Source organism: Marmota marmota, unplaced genomic scaffold, assembly GCF_001458135.2.
Source record: "Marmota marmota marmota unplaced genomic scaffold, marMar, whole genome shotgun sequence".
NCBI lineage: Eukaryota > Metazoa > Chordata > Mammalia > Rodentia > Sciuridae > Marmota > Marmota marmota.
The window spans coordinates 29833229-29849820 of NW_026000240.1; the positions used below are offsets into that span (position 1 = coordinate 29833229).

Consider the following 16592-nt stretch of genomic DNA (forward strand, 5'->3'; position numbering starts at 1 on the left):
GCCCCAGGACTAACTTTGTCAGAGTTCTTGTCCAGATTCCAGCAGGACATACGGTCAAATCAGGGGTCCTGACCAGGATTCACACACTAGCTGGGATGGCCAGCAGCTGCTGACAGGGGCAGGGACCCAAAGCCCTGTGATCACCTTAGGTATGCGTGTAGACCCCTGTGCCTCTCACCTGAACTTCTAAGTGAGAGGTGAAGGGTTAAGGAACTTGGGGTTGAGTGAAGGTTACCGTGCCCATCATCCCTAGGACCAATGGTCGGCCCTAAGCAGCCTATTCTTTTAGGCATTCATTCATGACTTCAATCATACATCAAGAGAGCACCTGGCTTATTTCAGTCAGTCCTAAAAACCGTGCTTGATTTAATCCTCACAACCACTTTGCACAGTGGGAAACTGAGGCTCGAAGAGATCATATCAGAAGTATGTGAAACCAGTATGCTAAATGTATGCTTTTCCTGGTCAACTGCCCCCATTAATGCAGGAAGAGGAAGAGGATCTGAAATTGCATCCACAAAAGAAACAATGTGTTGCTATGCTTGTTGGCTCTGGGTTATTTCAGCTCCCCTTCACCCCGCCCCACACACCTTGCACCTTAGCACCAAAGGAACAGTCTTGAGGCTGATGGGCAATCGCCAATGTTTCATAGAATATTCCCTTAAAAGCCCCCAGGTTGTCTCATGAGTGACTTGGTCTAATATAAATGTTGTTAAGAGCTGAATTGTGTCCCCACCCTGAATTTATATATGGAAGTTCTAACCCTCAAAGTATCTCAGAATGTGACTGTATTTGGAGATAATTAAGTTACAATGAGGCCAATAGGGCAACTTTAATCTGGTCCAACTGGTGTTCTTCTAATAAGAAGAGATTAGAACCTACAGAGTGACACCAGGGGCTGTGTCCGCAGATGGATGAAATTGTGAGGTCAAAGCAGAAAGTGTGTAGGTGGTAGGAAAGAGGCCTCAGGAATCCAACCCTGCTGCCATCTTGATTTTGGACTTCCTGCCTCCAGAACCCATAAAGAGATAATGGTCTGTGGTATTTTGTTATAGCAGCCTAGCCAACTGATACAAACTAATACAAGCATTTGTCTGAAAAGGGAGAGACAGAAACAGGGGCTTGTGTGCAGGTAGTTTATATTGGAGGTGATGTGAGGTCAGCCTTGGGGGTCTGAGATGAGTGAAATAGGGAAAAAACATCCGGGGCAGCTCTGAGATGATGGGGTGGGCAACTCAAACTCACTGGGTATGTCTGAGGAGCTGGGTATGCTGAACCCCACATTGCCTGCTTGGAGAATACTCACTCACCTAGGGGCTGTCCTCTGCACTAGCCTGCACTAGCTGAGTGGGCCTCCACTGTACTCCCAGGACCTCATGGGGCTGAGTCAGGGAAGCCTTGGGCCTAGGGTCTGACAGATAATGCCTGCACTCAACTGGTGGGGCTGCAACAGCTGGAGTTAAAATATAAGGCTCCTGAGGATTGCTGGGGCAAAGCCCCAGATGTGTCTGATACAATCACAACCCAGAGACTAAGGACACAGTGGCCTTTTGGCAGAGTTGAGGGTGGCACAGAGGTTTGGGAAAGATACCAACAGGCCCCACGGACAGGATTGCTGTGAAAGAGCAGCCACTCTGGCCTCCAGGAGAATTTTTTTTTCAGCAATCCAGAGGCAGAGGGGTTATAAGGCCTAGTCTTCAAAATACTCAGGGAGAGAAATTGCCCTGACTTCCCCACTGTGAGCACTGCACATGCTCAGAGCCTCCCAGCAGGAAGCCCAAGGAACTTGCTGGAACTTACTCTGTAAGTCTCTTGGCCCTTGCTGCTGCTGTTTGTCTGCATCCCTGGAAGTTATAAGAACTCTAGGAGGACTGTAAAATGACCTCTCAGCCACTTCTTTAATCTTTTTTTTTTTCTTCTTCTTTTAGTACTGGGGATTGAACGTAGGGGTGCTTAACCACTGAGCAACACCCCCAGTTCTTTTAAATTTTTTATTTGAGACAGGGTCTGGCTCAGTTGCTTAGGGCCTCACGATTGCAGACCCTGGCCTGAAACTTGTCATCCTCCTGCCTCAGCCTTCGGAGTTGCTGGGATTACGGGTGTGAGCCGCTGCGTGAGATTAGAGTGAATCCTTGATATAACGAACAGGTACGGCCATCATAGGCTTTTACCTGGAGATGACACTTGGACGTCACAATGAAGGGCCCTAAAGTTCACCTAACGCAATCCCTTCATTGCACACTGGGAGATACTGGCGGAGGGGACTTATTGGTGAACACACAGCTGGCTGGGGAGACCGCCAGGACCACGGGACCATGGCCATGATTTCAAAGCAACTTTTCAATTGTATCATAAAATCACTGCCCCAACACGCCCTTCCACCACCACTGCCACCTTCATTATGGGAATCAGACAGGAGTTCACCTCTCCTCCTTGGCACGAAATGTTAGCAACTGAATGTGATGCACACTGTCACAATAAACGTGCAAGGCCTTCAACCCGGGCTCCCCTAACACATGCAAATTTTCATTCAAGACCCTTTGTGCTGGCCTACACACTCCCCTCCCCACAATCTGGGGCTACTGCTGTTTTGCATATCATTTGCATTGATTTGCATAATAGACTCTGGAGGCTCTAATTCCAAATATCTAAGAGAGACTAAAACGAAAATCTAGCTTGACATGCTTAAAATGTGGAACCAATTTTTAAAACGTGTCAGAATAAGGGTAGGTGTTGGGGATGGAAGCCCACAGATTGACAGATGCCCAGATGTCACAGGAAGACTTCCTTCTTCCTAGAATTCCACTGCATATGTGATCTCAGGAGCCAAGGGAAGGAAAGGGACTCCTTCTTCGTGTGTTTATTTGGTTGGCTGCCTGTACTCCATAGTGGGCATGACATTTGCATCTGGCAAAGGCAATTGGTAAAGAAAAAAATGTCTAGTATTGTTTAATACACTGAGCAATTCCTATGTGCCACATACTACTCAAAGGTGACGTGCATGGACATACTTAATCCTCTAGCAACCTGATGAGGCAGGTACTATTACTAGCTCCCTGTTACAATTGAGAGAAAGAAGCCAGAGGGGTAGAGGAACCCATTCATGGTCACACAGCTGGGGAATGGCAAGCTGGGATTCGAACCTGGGAAGTGTAGCCCCGGAGTCTACACTATCAACCACTTCACTTACCAAGCCTGCTCTGCTGTCCCACCCCTCTGCCCCCTCAGGATGCTCTGCACAGTCAAAAGTAATAATCTACAATCTTTGGTAATTATTTTCCCCTGCTGGTTTCTTTTCTCTTACCTATTTCCTTCTATCTTGATTCCAGGGCTTTGTTTGACACATTTGATATTCTTTTAAATAATTTCATTAATTAGCTTTATTGTGCATGTACGGGGGGTGGGGATGCTTGTATCAGGACAATAAAAGCATTAGAAACCCCTGCTTTTTAATTCTCTCCTCTTTCCCAATCCTGACATCTCATGCATGCCTTTGTTTGGGAGAAGAAAAATTACATACATAAATTAAATTTTTCTTAAAATTGCTTTTACACACAGACACACACCATATTTGATCCATGGATAATTCATAAAAATAGAAAATATATCTCATTTCCTTGCAATTTTAAATATCTTCTTGTGAATAGATCCTCCTTTCACATTATACTAAGTTTCTACTGCAAGATCTTTTTGGCGATTTTTTTTTTCTTTGGGTACCAGGGATTGAACTCAGGGGCTCTCTACCACTGAGTCACACCCCCATCACTATTTTGTATTTTATTTAGAAAAAAGGTCTCACTGAGTTGCTTTAGTGCCTCACTGTTGCTGAGGCTGGCTTTGAACTTGTGATCCTCCTGCTTCAGCCTCTCATGCTGCCTAGGATTTACAGGTGTGTGCCACCACGCCCAGTTTGGCCATTGCCTTTTGAAACCCCTGTGTCAGAAAATCACAGGAGTCTGAGTCATTCAACTTCAGTAAGCATGGCAGCAGCTTAGCCATGCTGAATATTTGGTATGGTGTTTTAAAGTCACGCTTGCAAGTTCTCAGAAACTCTTCCACATGGAGGCACATGGAGTAGACCCTGAGGCACATGGCAGGAACACCTGAGAAGCCCCCACTGTCCCAGTCCCACCCAGGCACCAGGCATGACAGTAAAGAAGTCTACAAGATGAGCCTGGCTCCTGGACAGCAATCACACAAGCCACTCCAGTGAGAACCTGCCTCCCTGAGCTCAGTCAGCCCTAAGATTCCTGAACAAAAAAATTATTTTGTGACTGCTTTAAGCCTCTTATGGGTATTTTTGTTTTTATTGGAACATGCTGGCTGCAATGGTTGGAATGTGTCCCCCAAAGATCATGAGTTGTTAACTTCAAGGTGGGGAGGTAGGGCTGGTGGGAGGTGTTTGGGTCATGGGGGCACCACCCTCATGAATGGATTCATGTGGTTTTGGAGGGAGAAGGTTCATTAGAACAGAAGATGGTCCTTTTTAAAGAGATGAATTGGGTCCCCTTTGATCTCTTCTGCCATGGGATAACCCAGCACCAGACCCTTATCAGATGCCAGTCCCTCCATCTTGGAGTTCCTCGTCTCTGAAACTGTGAGGAAATAAATTACCCAGTCTCTGACATTTTTGTTACAGCAGCACGAAAGAACCTAAGACACTTGGGACTTTAGCTTCTGCATGTGATGTTTGGATAACACAGGAAGGAGTGTCGACAGCACACCAAGTCTGGCCATCAGGGAAGCCGTTGTCTACATGGGCAGTAATATGAAACCTTGCCAGGAAATGACCTTTTCTAATTTCAAGCCTATCACCTTTTATTTGGAAGGGATGTTAGCTCTCTTGGTATCATCCTACCGATGAGAAGGTGGAGGTCCAAGAAAGTGAAATGACTTACCCTGGGCACACAGCCACATGGGGTGAGGGCTGGGAGGGACCGTGGCCAATTCACTGTTGGCCAAGTCCACTATGTTCCATAGTCAGAGTTTCTCCATTCCCTGTGGTTCCAGGATTCCCGTGTGCTCTGATCTCTGAACTCCAATGATTTCTTTTATCTTTAAGATTAAGTATAAACTCCTAGATCTTGGAGCCTGGTTTTCCTTACTCAGAAATAAATATGCAGCCTTGACTCAGGGTGAGCTGAGTGACTGCTCTCAACAGGCATAAGCCATGCCTGTGACCTGTGACCTTGGTGCTTTTTTTTTTTTTTTTTTAAATGGAACCAAGGAGTTTTCATAACCAATCTTTGCTGCTGCCTTTTCTATAGGGCCACATTTCAAAAGTTCCCTCCCATCAAGTCCTGCTAGGGAGATGCCTCCAACCACAGGGCGGAAGGGCAGAAGGTTCTGCTCAGTACTTAGAGCTAACTGGGGACATCACCTGGTGGGTTCCAGAAATGTCCGGAGATCACTGGTTCAACAGCTGGACTGATGAGGTCCATGACTCCACTGGGAACTGTTTCCCAGAGCACAATCTCTAGAACACATGCAAGAAAACCATGTGAGACGGGCCCGTGGGCCCCAGACACACCCGTGGCCTCTGGTCAACATGAATCGATCCTGTACTGCAGCTTTGAGTGGCTGACAGGTCACAGTGTGCCAACAAATACACGTACATGCACACACATGTGCCCACACTCGCACGTTCTTCCTTTCATTTCCCTGTGCATGCATATTCTCTCTCTCTCTCTCTCTCTCTCACACACACACACACACACACACACACACACCTCTTTTTCCTGGGAGCAAAAAACAGGTAAGCATGACACATCTGCAGCCTGAGTCCCCCCATCTTCTCCAAGTTAACTCATTGCTAAGTCTAAGGCCAAAAGGGCCACCATGTGGCAGTCCCGGGATTTAAAACCAGGTTTTTCTGATCCTGGTTGCCCCAGATGAGGAACCCAATTTAATTCTATCCTAAGATCGGGAGCCATCTCGTCACAAAGTTAATTCCAAACTCACCCATGTCTGGCTCTCCTTGACCAGATAACAACCCTCCCTAAAACTTCAGCGGGACCTCATAAATTCTGATGTTGGAATCTCGATTTACTCCCTACCTTGAAATGTTAAGCCACGTAGCTCATTAACCTGCTATCTGCCTTTGTATTACGCTTGCCAGAACCCTGTTATAAGTTCCCAAGACACCCCACTTTGTGCTATAAAACCTTTCTCCTGGAGAGCTGGGAGGATGTTCTCTAGCCCGGCTTTGGGTGAGACAGTCGCTGGCCAGCTCTCTCTGTGTACACAATATAAGCTTGCTTTAATTTGATTTAAAATTGGAATCAGTGGTCTTTTCTTTGTGTTGTGGTTCAACACAGAGATGCTGGGGACTGAGAAATATATATATTTTTTTCTTTGGGGTACTGGGATTGAACTCAGGAGTTTTCTACTACCAAGAACTTTCTTTTTATTTATTTTTAATTTGAGACAGGGTCTCACTAAGTTGCAGAGGCTGGCCTTGAACTTGTGATTCTCCTGCCTCAGCCTCCTGAGTAGCTGGAATTGCAGACTATTTCTGAGCATTCCACTACCATGCCTGGCCATGGACTGATAAATTTTTGATCTAGGAAAATGTCCTACATGAGCAGAAGAGTTATTGCTAAAGACAACAATAATAACAACTGTTATGGTTTGGATGTGAGGGGTCCCCCAAAAGCTCATGTGTGAGACAATGCAAGAACGTTCAGAGGAGAAATGATTGGGTTTTAAGAGTCTTAACCCAATCAGTGAATTAATCCCCCATAGGGATTAACTGAGTGGTAACTGAAGTGGTAGGGTGTGGCTGGAGGAGGTGGAAATTGGGGGGGTGCCTATGGGATATATATTTGAAACTGGTGAATGGTGACCTCTCTCTCTGCTTTCTGATCATCATGTGAACTGCTTCCTTCCAACACACTCTCTGCCACGATGTTGACTCACGGAGAGCCCTGAGAATCTAACTGGGGACATCACCTGGTAGGTTCCAGCCTTAAGACCTCTGAAACTGTGAGCCCTCAAATAAACATTTCCTCCTGTAAAATTGTTCTGGTCAGATATTTTAGTCACAGCAGCAGAAAAGCTGACTACAACAACAAGATTGTTATTATTGATGAGAACAACTATTATCATTGAGCATCACAATTTAAAATAAACTTTTCCTAAGTACAGGCACACTTGAGGCAACTATGCTGCCTTTTTCTCTTCGGCTTTCTGAAGTCTTGATCTTTTGATTCAACCTGGGACAAACATTTTCCTAGATTATTCTTGGAAGGGTTCCCAGGCCTCAAAGACTTTGTTAGGAATCCCTTCTGGTGCTTGTGACCTCTAAGCTCACCTGTACCTTTGCATCTCACTCAATGGAAATGACCACGGTCTGGTCTGTCTGCCCACCCATGTGAACTCTGTTGAAGCTTCCAGGACTGGGACTGTCTCAGGTTCAATGTCACGTTTCCATGTCTAGACCAGCACCTGAGCTATAACAGGTATTTGCTGAAAAAGAAGAAATCTCCTCAAGTCGCTTACCAGTGGCGGTGCTTAAAAATGACCATCATTGTACAGCTCAACCTACTCTTTCTTTCTAAATGTGACGTTGGATAAAGAGATGTCACCTGACTTGCAAGGCCAGGCCATAAAGATGAACAGTTTCTTCTTGGCTCTTGGGGTATTTCCTCTTGGATGCCAGCCAGCATGCTGTGAGGAAACCTGAGGAGCCCAGGGAGGGGCCCATATGAAGGGAACTGAGGCAGGCCCCTGGCCTCCAGTCCAGCTGGACTTCCAGATGACAGCTGGCACAACCTGCCAACCATGTGGGTGAGCCATCTTGGAAGAGCATCTCCCAGCACCCACCAAGCCACCCAGCCTGGGTGAAGCAGAGACCAGTGACCCCTATCCAAATTACACACTGATGATCAAAATGAGTGGTTTCTATTGGTTTAAGGTGCTCAATCTTGGGGTGGTTTGTTAGGCAGCAATAGTAACCAGAACGCCACCCACAGAGAAGTGAAATCAAAGCCCTTTCAGTGACCAGCATGGATTGAGACATCAGGGGACTTTCAGTGCTGGATTTTTGAATTGGGTTTTCTTACTGTCCTTTCTCTTGCCCAGACTCTGGGGAAGGAAGACATCTTGATTCTGGGCTCTTCCCACAGCACCATGATGTCTCTGACACATGGCTATAGGCTCCCCTGAACGAAGAAAGGAACAAGTGTATATGAGGAGTGACACAAAGCTCCTGGCACAGAGGGGAGGTGGACGGAATAAAGCTGGAGGCTGGTACAGTACATGGTGCCCACATACTGAAGGTCATGGCTGCTGCTTCTCAGGAGCTACTCTGCAGGCAGGGAACAGAATCAGCTCTGATGGGGATGTGAGGTCACACAGCAAGGGCGTCTTCCCAAAGACAAGAGAGTCGGAATGAGATGGAGGTAAAGGTCAGCTTGGCCTCTCATAAAATATAACAGGAACGTGTTAGTATTCAGGGAACATCTTGCTGACATCATGGGAAAGGACACAAGTGCTCTATCTTGCTGGCCCTGCCCACTCCCCAGCGGAAAGGAAGAGGCTCATAAAAATGATGCAAAGGCAGGTGTGAGGTCAGGCAGGGAAGGGGGGACATTGGTGAAGGGGGGACATTGGTGAAGGGGCCCTAGGTCTCGGTTAGGAGGAATGAGTCCCACTGGTCGGTCGCACAGCACGGGGCCTATAGTTAACAATGGGTGGCATGTTTCCAAATAAGTAATAGAATTTTGAATGTTTTCACCATTAAAGAAAAATGATAAATATTTGAGGTGATGCATATGTTAATTAGCCTGATTGAATCATTCCACAATGTAAGCATTATCCAAACATCACATCACACCCCATAAATGAATACAATTATTATTTGCTGTTACAGGGTTAGATATGAGGTGTCCCCCCAAAGCTCATGTGTGAGAGAATGCAAGAATGTTTAGAGGTGAAATGATAGATAGATCATTAGTGCATTAATCCCTGGATAGGGATTAGCTTGGTGATAACTGTAAGCAGATAGGGTATGGCTGGAGGAGGGGGATCCCTGTGGCATGCCTTTGGGGTACACATTGTCTCCTTATTGAGCAGAGCTCTCTCTCTGCTTCCTTGTGGGATGTGCTGAGCCCCTTTTCTCTGCCATACTCTTCAGCCATGAGCCATCTCTGGACTGAGATCTCTGAAACCATGAACCCCAAATAACCTTTCTCTCCCCTGACTGTTCTTGTTAGATCTTTTGGTCACCGCAGTGAAAAAGCTGCTGATCTGCTGATCCACCACAAAATTAAACTTTAAAGAGAGCACTCCATATATTTTATAGAAGAGAATTTGACTGACAGCTACCTTAGTCAGGTGATCAAGGTCACCATCCACCATGATACAAAAATCATGCTGACGGGATAGAATTCGATATGAAAATGGCATTCTGCTTTTGCAGCCTTTTCCCCCTCAAGCACATATCCCAGTATAAACCCCAGAAGGGGAAAATAAAAAGCCCACATTGAGGGACAGTCTACAAAATACCTGACCAGTACTCCTCAACACTCTCAAGGTCATCAGAAATGAGGGAAGTCTGAGAAACGGTCCTGGCCAAGAGCAGCCTAAGGAGACGTGACAGCTAAACATAACGTGGCATCCTGGGTGGGATTCTGGGATGGAAAAAGGCCATTAGGCAAGAACCAGGGAAGTCTGAATGAAGTATGGACTTCCGTTCACGATAGTGCATTCAGATTGGTTCATTCATTGTGACAAATGTACCAGAGGATGTCAGATGTTAATAACGGAGGAAACGGATCACAGGTATCTAGGAATACTCTGTACTGCCTTTTCAACTTCTCTCTGTAGATTTAAAACTATTCTAAAATAAAGAAATCTTAAAAAATGCTCTATGGAGGTCAGATAGTGGGGACAATATAAGGCCATCGTATGGGCTGGACTCAGAAGGGGACAGAACTGAAGGGAAGTTTGTGGTTAACTTTCCCAGCAACCTGGAGTGGGATCATGTGCCCAAAGACAGGAAAGACAGATGAGGAGGGGACCGAGTTCCTTCCTGCCCTAATGCCAGCTACTGGCATATGGCTTTTAGCAAAGTGGCTATATTCTGGGCTAATCTACCTACTGAAAGGCTTTGGAACCTTCTAGGGAGAGGAAGGGGTAAAGACTCCATGACTTTTACTGCGTCTATTGATATTCCCTGATTTTCATCTTTTTAATATTCTCATTTGGAATCACAGTGTGGAGTCTGGAGGTGAAAGGGTCAGGGAGATTACCAGCCTCAACGTACAGCTTTTTCAAACCCATTCAGGGTTAAAAATTCCAACTGCTCATTCAGGGTCAATGCCATCTAAGTACCATCAATAACCATGACTTTCTTGACCAAGGAAGCAGGTAAGGAAAAATTAGAGTTTAATCATCCCCGTGTGCTCTGTTGCCCTGGTGCTTAAACATGGAAGCCAGATAAGGATGGGATATGAACGCATCCATCCTCCTTCAATGTCTCTGCCCTGTTATGGTTTGGTTCTAGAATGTCCCCAAGGGCTCACGTGTTGAGGGTTTGGTCCCCACTGTAACCATGTTCAGAGATAAAGCTTTTGGGAAGTAATTGGATGAGAGTTTTAATTTCTTCAGGTCAATCCATTGATGAATTCATAGTTGAATAGCTGAATGGCTATTTGGGAGGTGGTGGAAATGGTAGGAGGTGGAACCTATTTAAGGGAGTAGGTCCTGGGGGGGTGGGGTGTGCCCTTGGAAGCTATATCTTGTCCCAAGTTCCTCCCCGCACCCCCCCTCAACCTTTATCTGCTTCCTAGTTGCTGTATGCTGAGTAGCTTCCTGTGCCATTCTGTGCCACCATGATGTTCTACCTCACTTCAGAGAAATAGTTGGACAATCAGGGCCTAAAATCTCTGAAATCATGAGCCAAAAACCTTTTTTTCTGCATTAGGTTGTTTTTCTCAGATATTTTGTCACAGTGATGAAAGCTGACTTACACATACCCATACTCCTTTCCTGTTAGGTGATGATGATTCATCTCTAAAACCCAATTTGATTTTCACCTTATCCTGACAAAGTTGAGTTTCATCATCTTTCAGGGCAGAAATGTTATCTCCCTGCCCAGAGCTCCCAGGGCACTCTTGTCCCATTCATATTGTGACTCTTCTCCCCAGAGACCTGCAGTAGAGGTTACGTTGGGAAGGTTATGGCCTGTGGTTCCAGGGACTTAGGTCTTTGGGAGTGTGCCCTTGGGGACTATATCTTGTCCAGAAGCTGGGATTACAGGTGTATATCGTAGAGCCCAGTGCACTGGGGCTTTTGACTTGACATCCTCATGGACATGTTGACAGTCTGAAGTGTCATCCTCTAGCGACTCCCTTTCCCAATAAAAGAGCTTCTGAGGAGAGAGGAGAAGGGTGGCGGCTGGCAGGGACCAGCGGGGAAGCATCTTGGAGGAGGGGTCAGGCAGGGAACAGGAGGGAACGTCATCTGCTCCAGGTTCTCTGGAGCCTCATGCAAAGCTGCTTGGTATTCCCGCTTGGTTCCCTGTCAGGCTGGCTGCAGGGCTGTCTGGCCCTGCTCCTCCACTGCCAAAGGTTCACTGCCTGCTCCAGTTTGCCAGGAACAAAATGGCTCGGGCCACACATCTGTGCATTCTTGTGAAATCGCCTAATATCCCATTTCAAGGCAGGGTGCCATAGCCCACGCTATAATTTAGGTTTTTGGGCATGAGTTGGATTTCACAATTGAATTCTGAAATTCAGCCTTCCACTCTCCAGGCTGTGTGTGCTGGGGAATTAAAGCTTCCCTCCCCCATCTTCCTCTATCTGCCTCCTCCCCATAACCAATACTGATACTGTCATTAATGCTGAATTTCCATTGCTTGAGCACCTACTGTGTGCCAGGCACTGTAACTAAGCCATTTTCATTTTAATCTACACAAAGTCCTAAGAGCAAATATCAATCATCTATAGGATTACAGGAGTATCCACCCTCCACCTTTTACATGTTCTTTTTTTTTTTTTTTTGGAATATAAAGCTGTGGATTCAGGTACCTGAATGATTCAATGTGGACCTGAAGGTAAGTTCGTGGTAGAAACCTGAGTCCTCTTATAATCACTCCACTATTTGTAAATCTCTTCATTCACACATTTAGCAAACATTTATGGAGCGCTGAGTGTAGTAGCTTTGTAATTAGTCAACTGGTGTCAGAACAGCTGCTACCACCTCATTCCCACCATGGGCCATAAAATGAATATGGGTAGGGGAAAAGCCTGGAAAATTCTGGAAAGGTGAGTTTATACATGGAAGGAAACATTCTATAGGATGCCGTGTTCGTTATAGGAATACGTATTATTGAACACCTTTGATGTCTGCAAGTATTTTACCCCTGAAAACTGATCTAATACTCACAGAAACTTTTGTGAGGTGGGTCTCATTGCCTAAAACTGAGGTTCGAGAGATGTTTTTCAAGGTCACACATTCAAGGTGGAGCTAAGATGCTCCCCTGGGTATTGAAGCCAAAATTAGACAGGCAGATAGGGAAGGGTCAGATCCAGAGAAGGGAGAAATGGAAATGTTAATTCCTTCAGAGTCCTTCCTCCACCCTTAGAGCTTTGTAATGTTTTGAACAACCAATAAAAGAAAAAAAAAAAGAAAAAAAAAAAAAAGATGACCTGCCCCTGTTTTAACCCGTTGCTAAGGTAACCTGTCCCAGGAATTGTCCCTCCCTACAGGGAGTTGTAAAAGTTGTTAATTAATGCACCCTGGGCCCCCTTCCTGCCTGGATCATTCCATCTTGGCCTCTGCTTCTCACCTTTTGGCCATCCCATGGAGCATCTCCCCGGACTAGTCATGTAGGCAGGAAGGAGAGAGATAAGGGGAAGAGAGCAGAAGAATAAAGGAAGCCTAGGACATATAAAAAGGCAGAAAGCTCTCACTTCTTGGGATACCAGGATACCAGGGAGGAAGGAGAGGTGGTTTCTTGCTTCTGAGATTTTACTTAGCTGATCCTCCTTCACTCCAATCACTGCTCCCCAAAACCTTGGTACCCCAAACACATAAGGTAAATGCACCCCACCCCCAATGTGGTCCAGCTGTTCTTTACAATCTAGAAGACAAAGTCTTTGGACCCTACAGACCTAGGAACAGGATATTGTGTAATAAAGGACACTTAGGTTCTTCACCTCTCTCTTCTTTCCTGGGGAGGTGTGGAGAGAAAACAAACCCTGGAAGTAGAAGGCGCAAGGCACAAATCCACCCGCCAGCTTCATGACCTTGCGTCAGTTTGTCTGATTAGGGGGGATTCTGCCTGCTGCCTGCATTGATCATGGTGACTTCTCTCTGTTTCTTTTAGCTTTGGCATTGAGTTGGTGTCATAGATACTCCCAGGTCCACCACCTCGATTCCTTCCCCAACCCTCCAACCATGAGGCTGTCATTCGTTGGCTGCTAGGAGTGTGGGCAGCTGATGCACAGCTGAGTTTATTTAAGTAATTGGTCCTGGATTGAAATGAATTGCTCTGCTCAGGGTTATACCCCATTCCTGGAAAACCTGTATCCAGTGACCGGTTCCGGTGGGGCTAAAAGGACAGGTGCCCTGGCCTCAGTTTGGGAGAACTGCCTCCAAGTTGAACCCCTAAAAAATGATCTGAATCAAAGCTGAAGCCAATCCCTAGGCCAAGGCTAGGGGTGAAGGGCTATCCTAGCTCTAGGGTTCCCCTTAGGATTAGCAACTGCACTGCAGCCCAACTATTCCCCAACCCCCCCCCCACTGCTCCCCTTACTCACCTAAAGTACTCTTCCCAAGTACTTCCTGTATGCAAATTTCCAGCTTCTATCTAGTCTTGGTGATTCAGTCAGCTTTTTTGCTGCTATAACTAGAAGACCTGACCAGAACAATTGTAGAGGAGGAAAAGTTTATTTGAGGGCTCACGGTTTCAGAGGTCTCAGTCCATAGACAGCTGGCTCCATTCCTTGGGGCTCAAGGTGAGGCTGAACATCATGGAGGAAGAGTGTGGCAGAGGGAAGCAGCTCACATGATGATCAGAAAGCAGAGAGAGACTCCACTCACCAGATATAAAACATATATCCCAAAGGCACTCCTGCAATGACTCACCTCCTCCAGCCATGCCCAACACACCCTTAGTTACAATTCAGTTTATCCCATCCGGGGATTCATTCACTGGTTGGGTTAATACTCTCATAACCCAATTGTTTCTCCTTTAAACCTTCTTGCATTGTCTTACACGTGAGTTTTTAGGGACACCTAATATCTAGATCATAATACTTGGTATCCAAACACTGCTGATGATTTTTCCTTCTTCTTCTTCTTTTTTTTTAATGGTACTTGGATTGAACCCAGGATGCTCTACATCCCCAGTCCTTTTTATTTTGAGACAGGGTCTCCCTAAGTTGGCCAGGCTGGTCTCCTGCCTCAGCCTGCCAAGTTCCTGGTATTATAGGCATGCCCCACTGCATCCCACACTGCTTCTGATCACCCCTTTCTCTGTTTTATTTTAGCTAGGAAGCTCCTTGGGAATAGATAATTTCAAATTTAATTTAAAAATATCTCCCCTCACAGCAATCATCGAGGCACTTAATCCCGCTGGCTGGGCAAGTCTGACACAGGCCTCATCCCTTCCCCACCTTCCTCTCCCACTCATTTAAATTATTTGGGGACTGGCTGTCCTGTCTGAGCTAAGCATTGCCTATATTATCGACAAAGAAATAATGTTCCCTGATGCCGTTTGCTGAGGTTTAGACTTTTCTCTCCCCCTTGCTAGCTGGGGAACCTGGGGCAAGTTACTTCAGCTCTTATTATCTTCATTATGTCATCTGTAAAACGAGAATAACTTTGTAGAATTATTGTGAGGATTAGAGGAGTTAATATATATGAGATTTATAACACTGTCTGGCACATGGTAGACATTAAGTTTGCCCTTTCCAATATGGTAGCCACCAGCCAAATGTAGCTACTGAGCACTCAAAATGTAGTTACGCCCTATAAGTATAAATACATGCCTAAATTGGGAGACTTAATATGAAAAAAAAAATCTAGAATATTCCCTTAATTTTTTGATATTGATTGCATGTAAAGATGATAAAATACGGAATTAAATAAAATCCTAATATTTTTTTATTAATATGGCTACTATACAACTTGAAATTATATTTGTGACTTGTATTTCTCCTGGACAGTGCTGATCTAAGTCTTTGCTTTAAAATTAATAAAGAAAAGCAGAATATAATAAATACCATAAGTGAGGAATATGTCCTATTACAAGAACTACACTAAGCATGGGCCAGTAGCAGCATCTTTAGCACCTGGGGATGTGTATAAATAGACTCTTGGGCTATAGGAAATGAATCAGAAATTCCAGGGAAAGGTCCAGCAATTTGCTCAAACAAACAAACAAAGAATTCCAGTGATTCTGGCCAAAGTTTGGAGGTTCTTGCCTAAGGAGTGCAGAGGATGGGGGGCCCAGGTGTGCAGGGTCCACTTCCTAGGAAGGGAGAGAGGCGTGAGGGGAGCCATACAGCAGTGCCCCAGGCTCCTTCAGGTAACACTGCTTCTGGAAACAGTGCCCTCTGGCTGGCTGGCTCCCCTGCCCTCTGCTCCTTTTTTAAAGCTCAAGGGAGCCAAGAACCTGTCTGCCCTTGGTGGAATCAATTTGCATTTGTAAAGCATGACCTCAAAAGGCATGTTTGTTATTCTCTCTTGTGTGCTCACCAGCCGCTGAATATGGGGCAGAGGGGCAGCTGAGGTCCAGAAACAGTGCCAGAGAAAAGCGGCAGGAGCCCAGGAGCCAGCCAATGACAAGTGGGTTGGCTCCTGAAGGATCTACTTTCCAAGAGCTTGTAAGCCAGGGGAGAAGAAGGGGTAGCTTCATGAAAGGAGGCTGCGCTAACTCCATCATTCTGCCCTTTGGATTCATGATCTTTATTTTCCTTTGGGCTCCAACCAAATGGATGCCTTTCAATTGGGACGGTCCAAATTCTGCCCTTGATCTTCTGTGGGGCCAAACAGAGACTTGAGTCCAGAGGAGCCCATGCACTGTAGTGTGGGTATGACCCATTGTGCATTCAAGGACTTGGTAAGCTTAGGCCACATTTCTTTCCCTGGGGATCGTGGGGGAGAGCTGGGCAGGAGGGACCGCACAGGACATCATCCCTGTGGAGGAGGCTGACTCCGCAGGGCACAGAAGCCTGTCCTGCTGTCCACCCACTGGGTTTCATTTTCACTTACAGCTTATGTATTGGCAGCCATCTCTGCTCACAGCGACAATATCACTTTCAGGCACCATGCGGTGTGCTGCAGAATTTTGGGGCCGGCAGCAAAGTTCCTGTTACTCTATTTCCTAGAAGTAGCTTTGAGTCTGTGGCCGTCACCCACCCACAGCAGGAAGGGCAAGCGTCAGATGGTCGGCGTGACAGCCGCACCAAGTTTCCTGGCAACAATGCTAATAATATGGCTTATAGAAGCGACAGCAGTTGCAGAGGAAGAAATGGTCAGATATCATTTATTTGATCCTGTTATGTTCCAGGTACTGCACGCGTCACTTCACTGCTGTGCTGGATTTGATTTTGTAAACATGAACGCGCCAACATATCTCT

The 16592-nt window shown here is 45.9% G+C and overlaps 1 protein-coding gene and 1 long non-coding RNA gene across 12 annotated transcripts in view; one reads left to right on the plus strand and one right to left on the minus strand.

Annotated features, from left to right (window-relative positions):
* Tmem108 (transmembrane protein 108) overlaps nucleotides 1-16592 on the minus strand; it is a 295713-nt gene that overhangs the window by 18635 nt on the left and 260486 nt on the right. For 7 of the 11 annotated variants that reach the window (XM_048794202.1, XM_048794204.1, XM_048794201.1 and 4 more), the window contains one exon: nucleotides 5381-5476. The exons of the other annotated variants lie outside the window; for them this stretch is intronic. In XM_048794202.1, the coding sequence (XP_048650159.1) occupies nucleotides 5381-5476 (96 nt within the window). The remainder of the gene's footprint in view (nucleotides 1-5380; nucleotides 5477-16592) is intronic. 11 annotated transcript variants of the gene reach the window in all.
* Nucleotides 1-16592, plus strand: part of LOC125613570 — a 141934-nt gene that overhangs the window by 3038 nt on the left and 122304 nt on the right. The gene's annotated exons all lie outside the window — the stretch shown is intronic.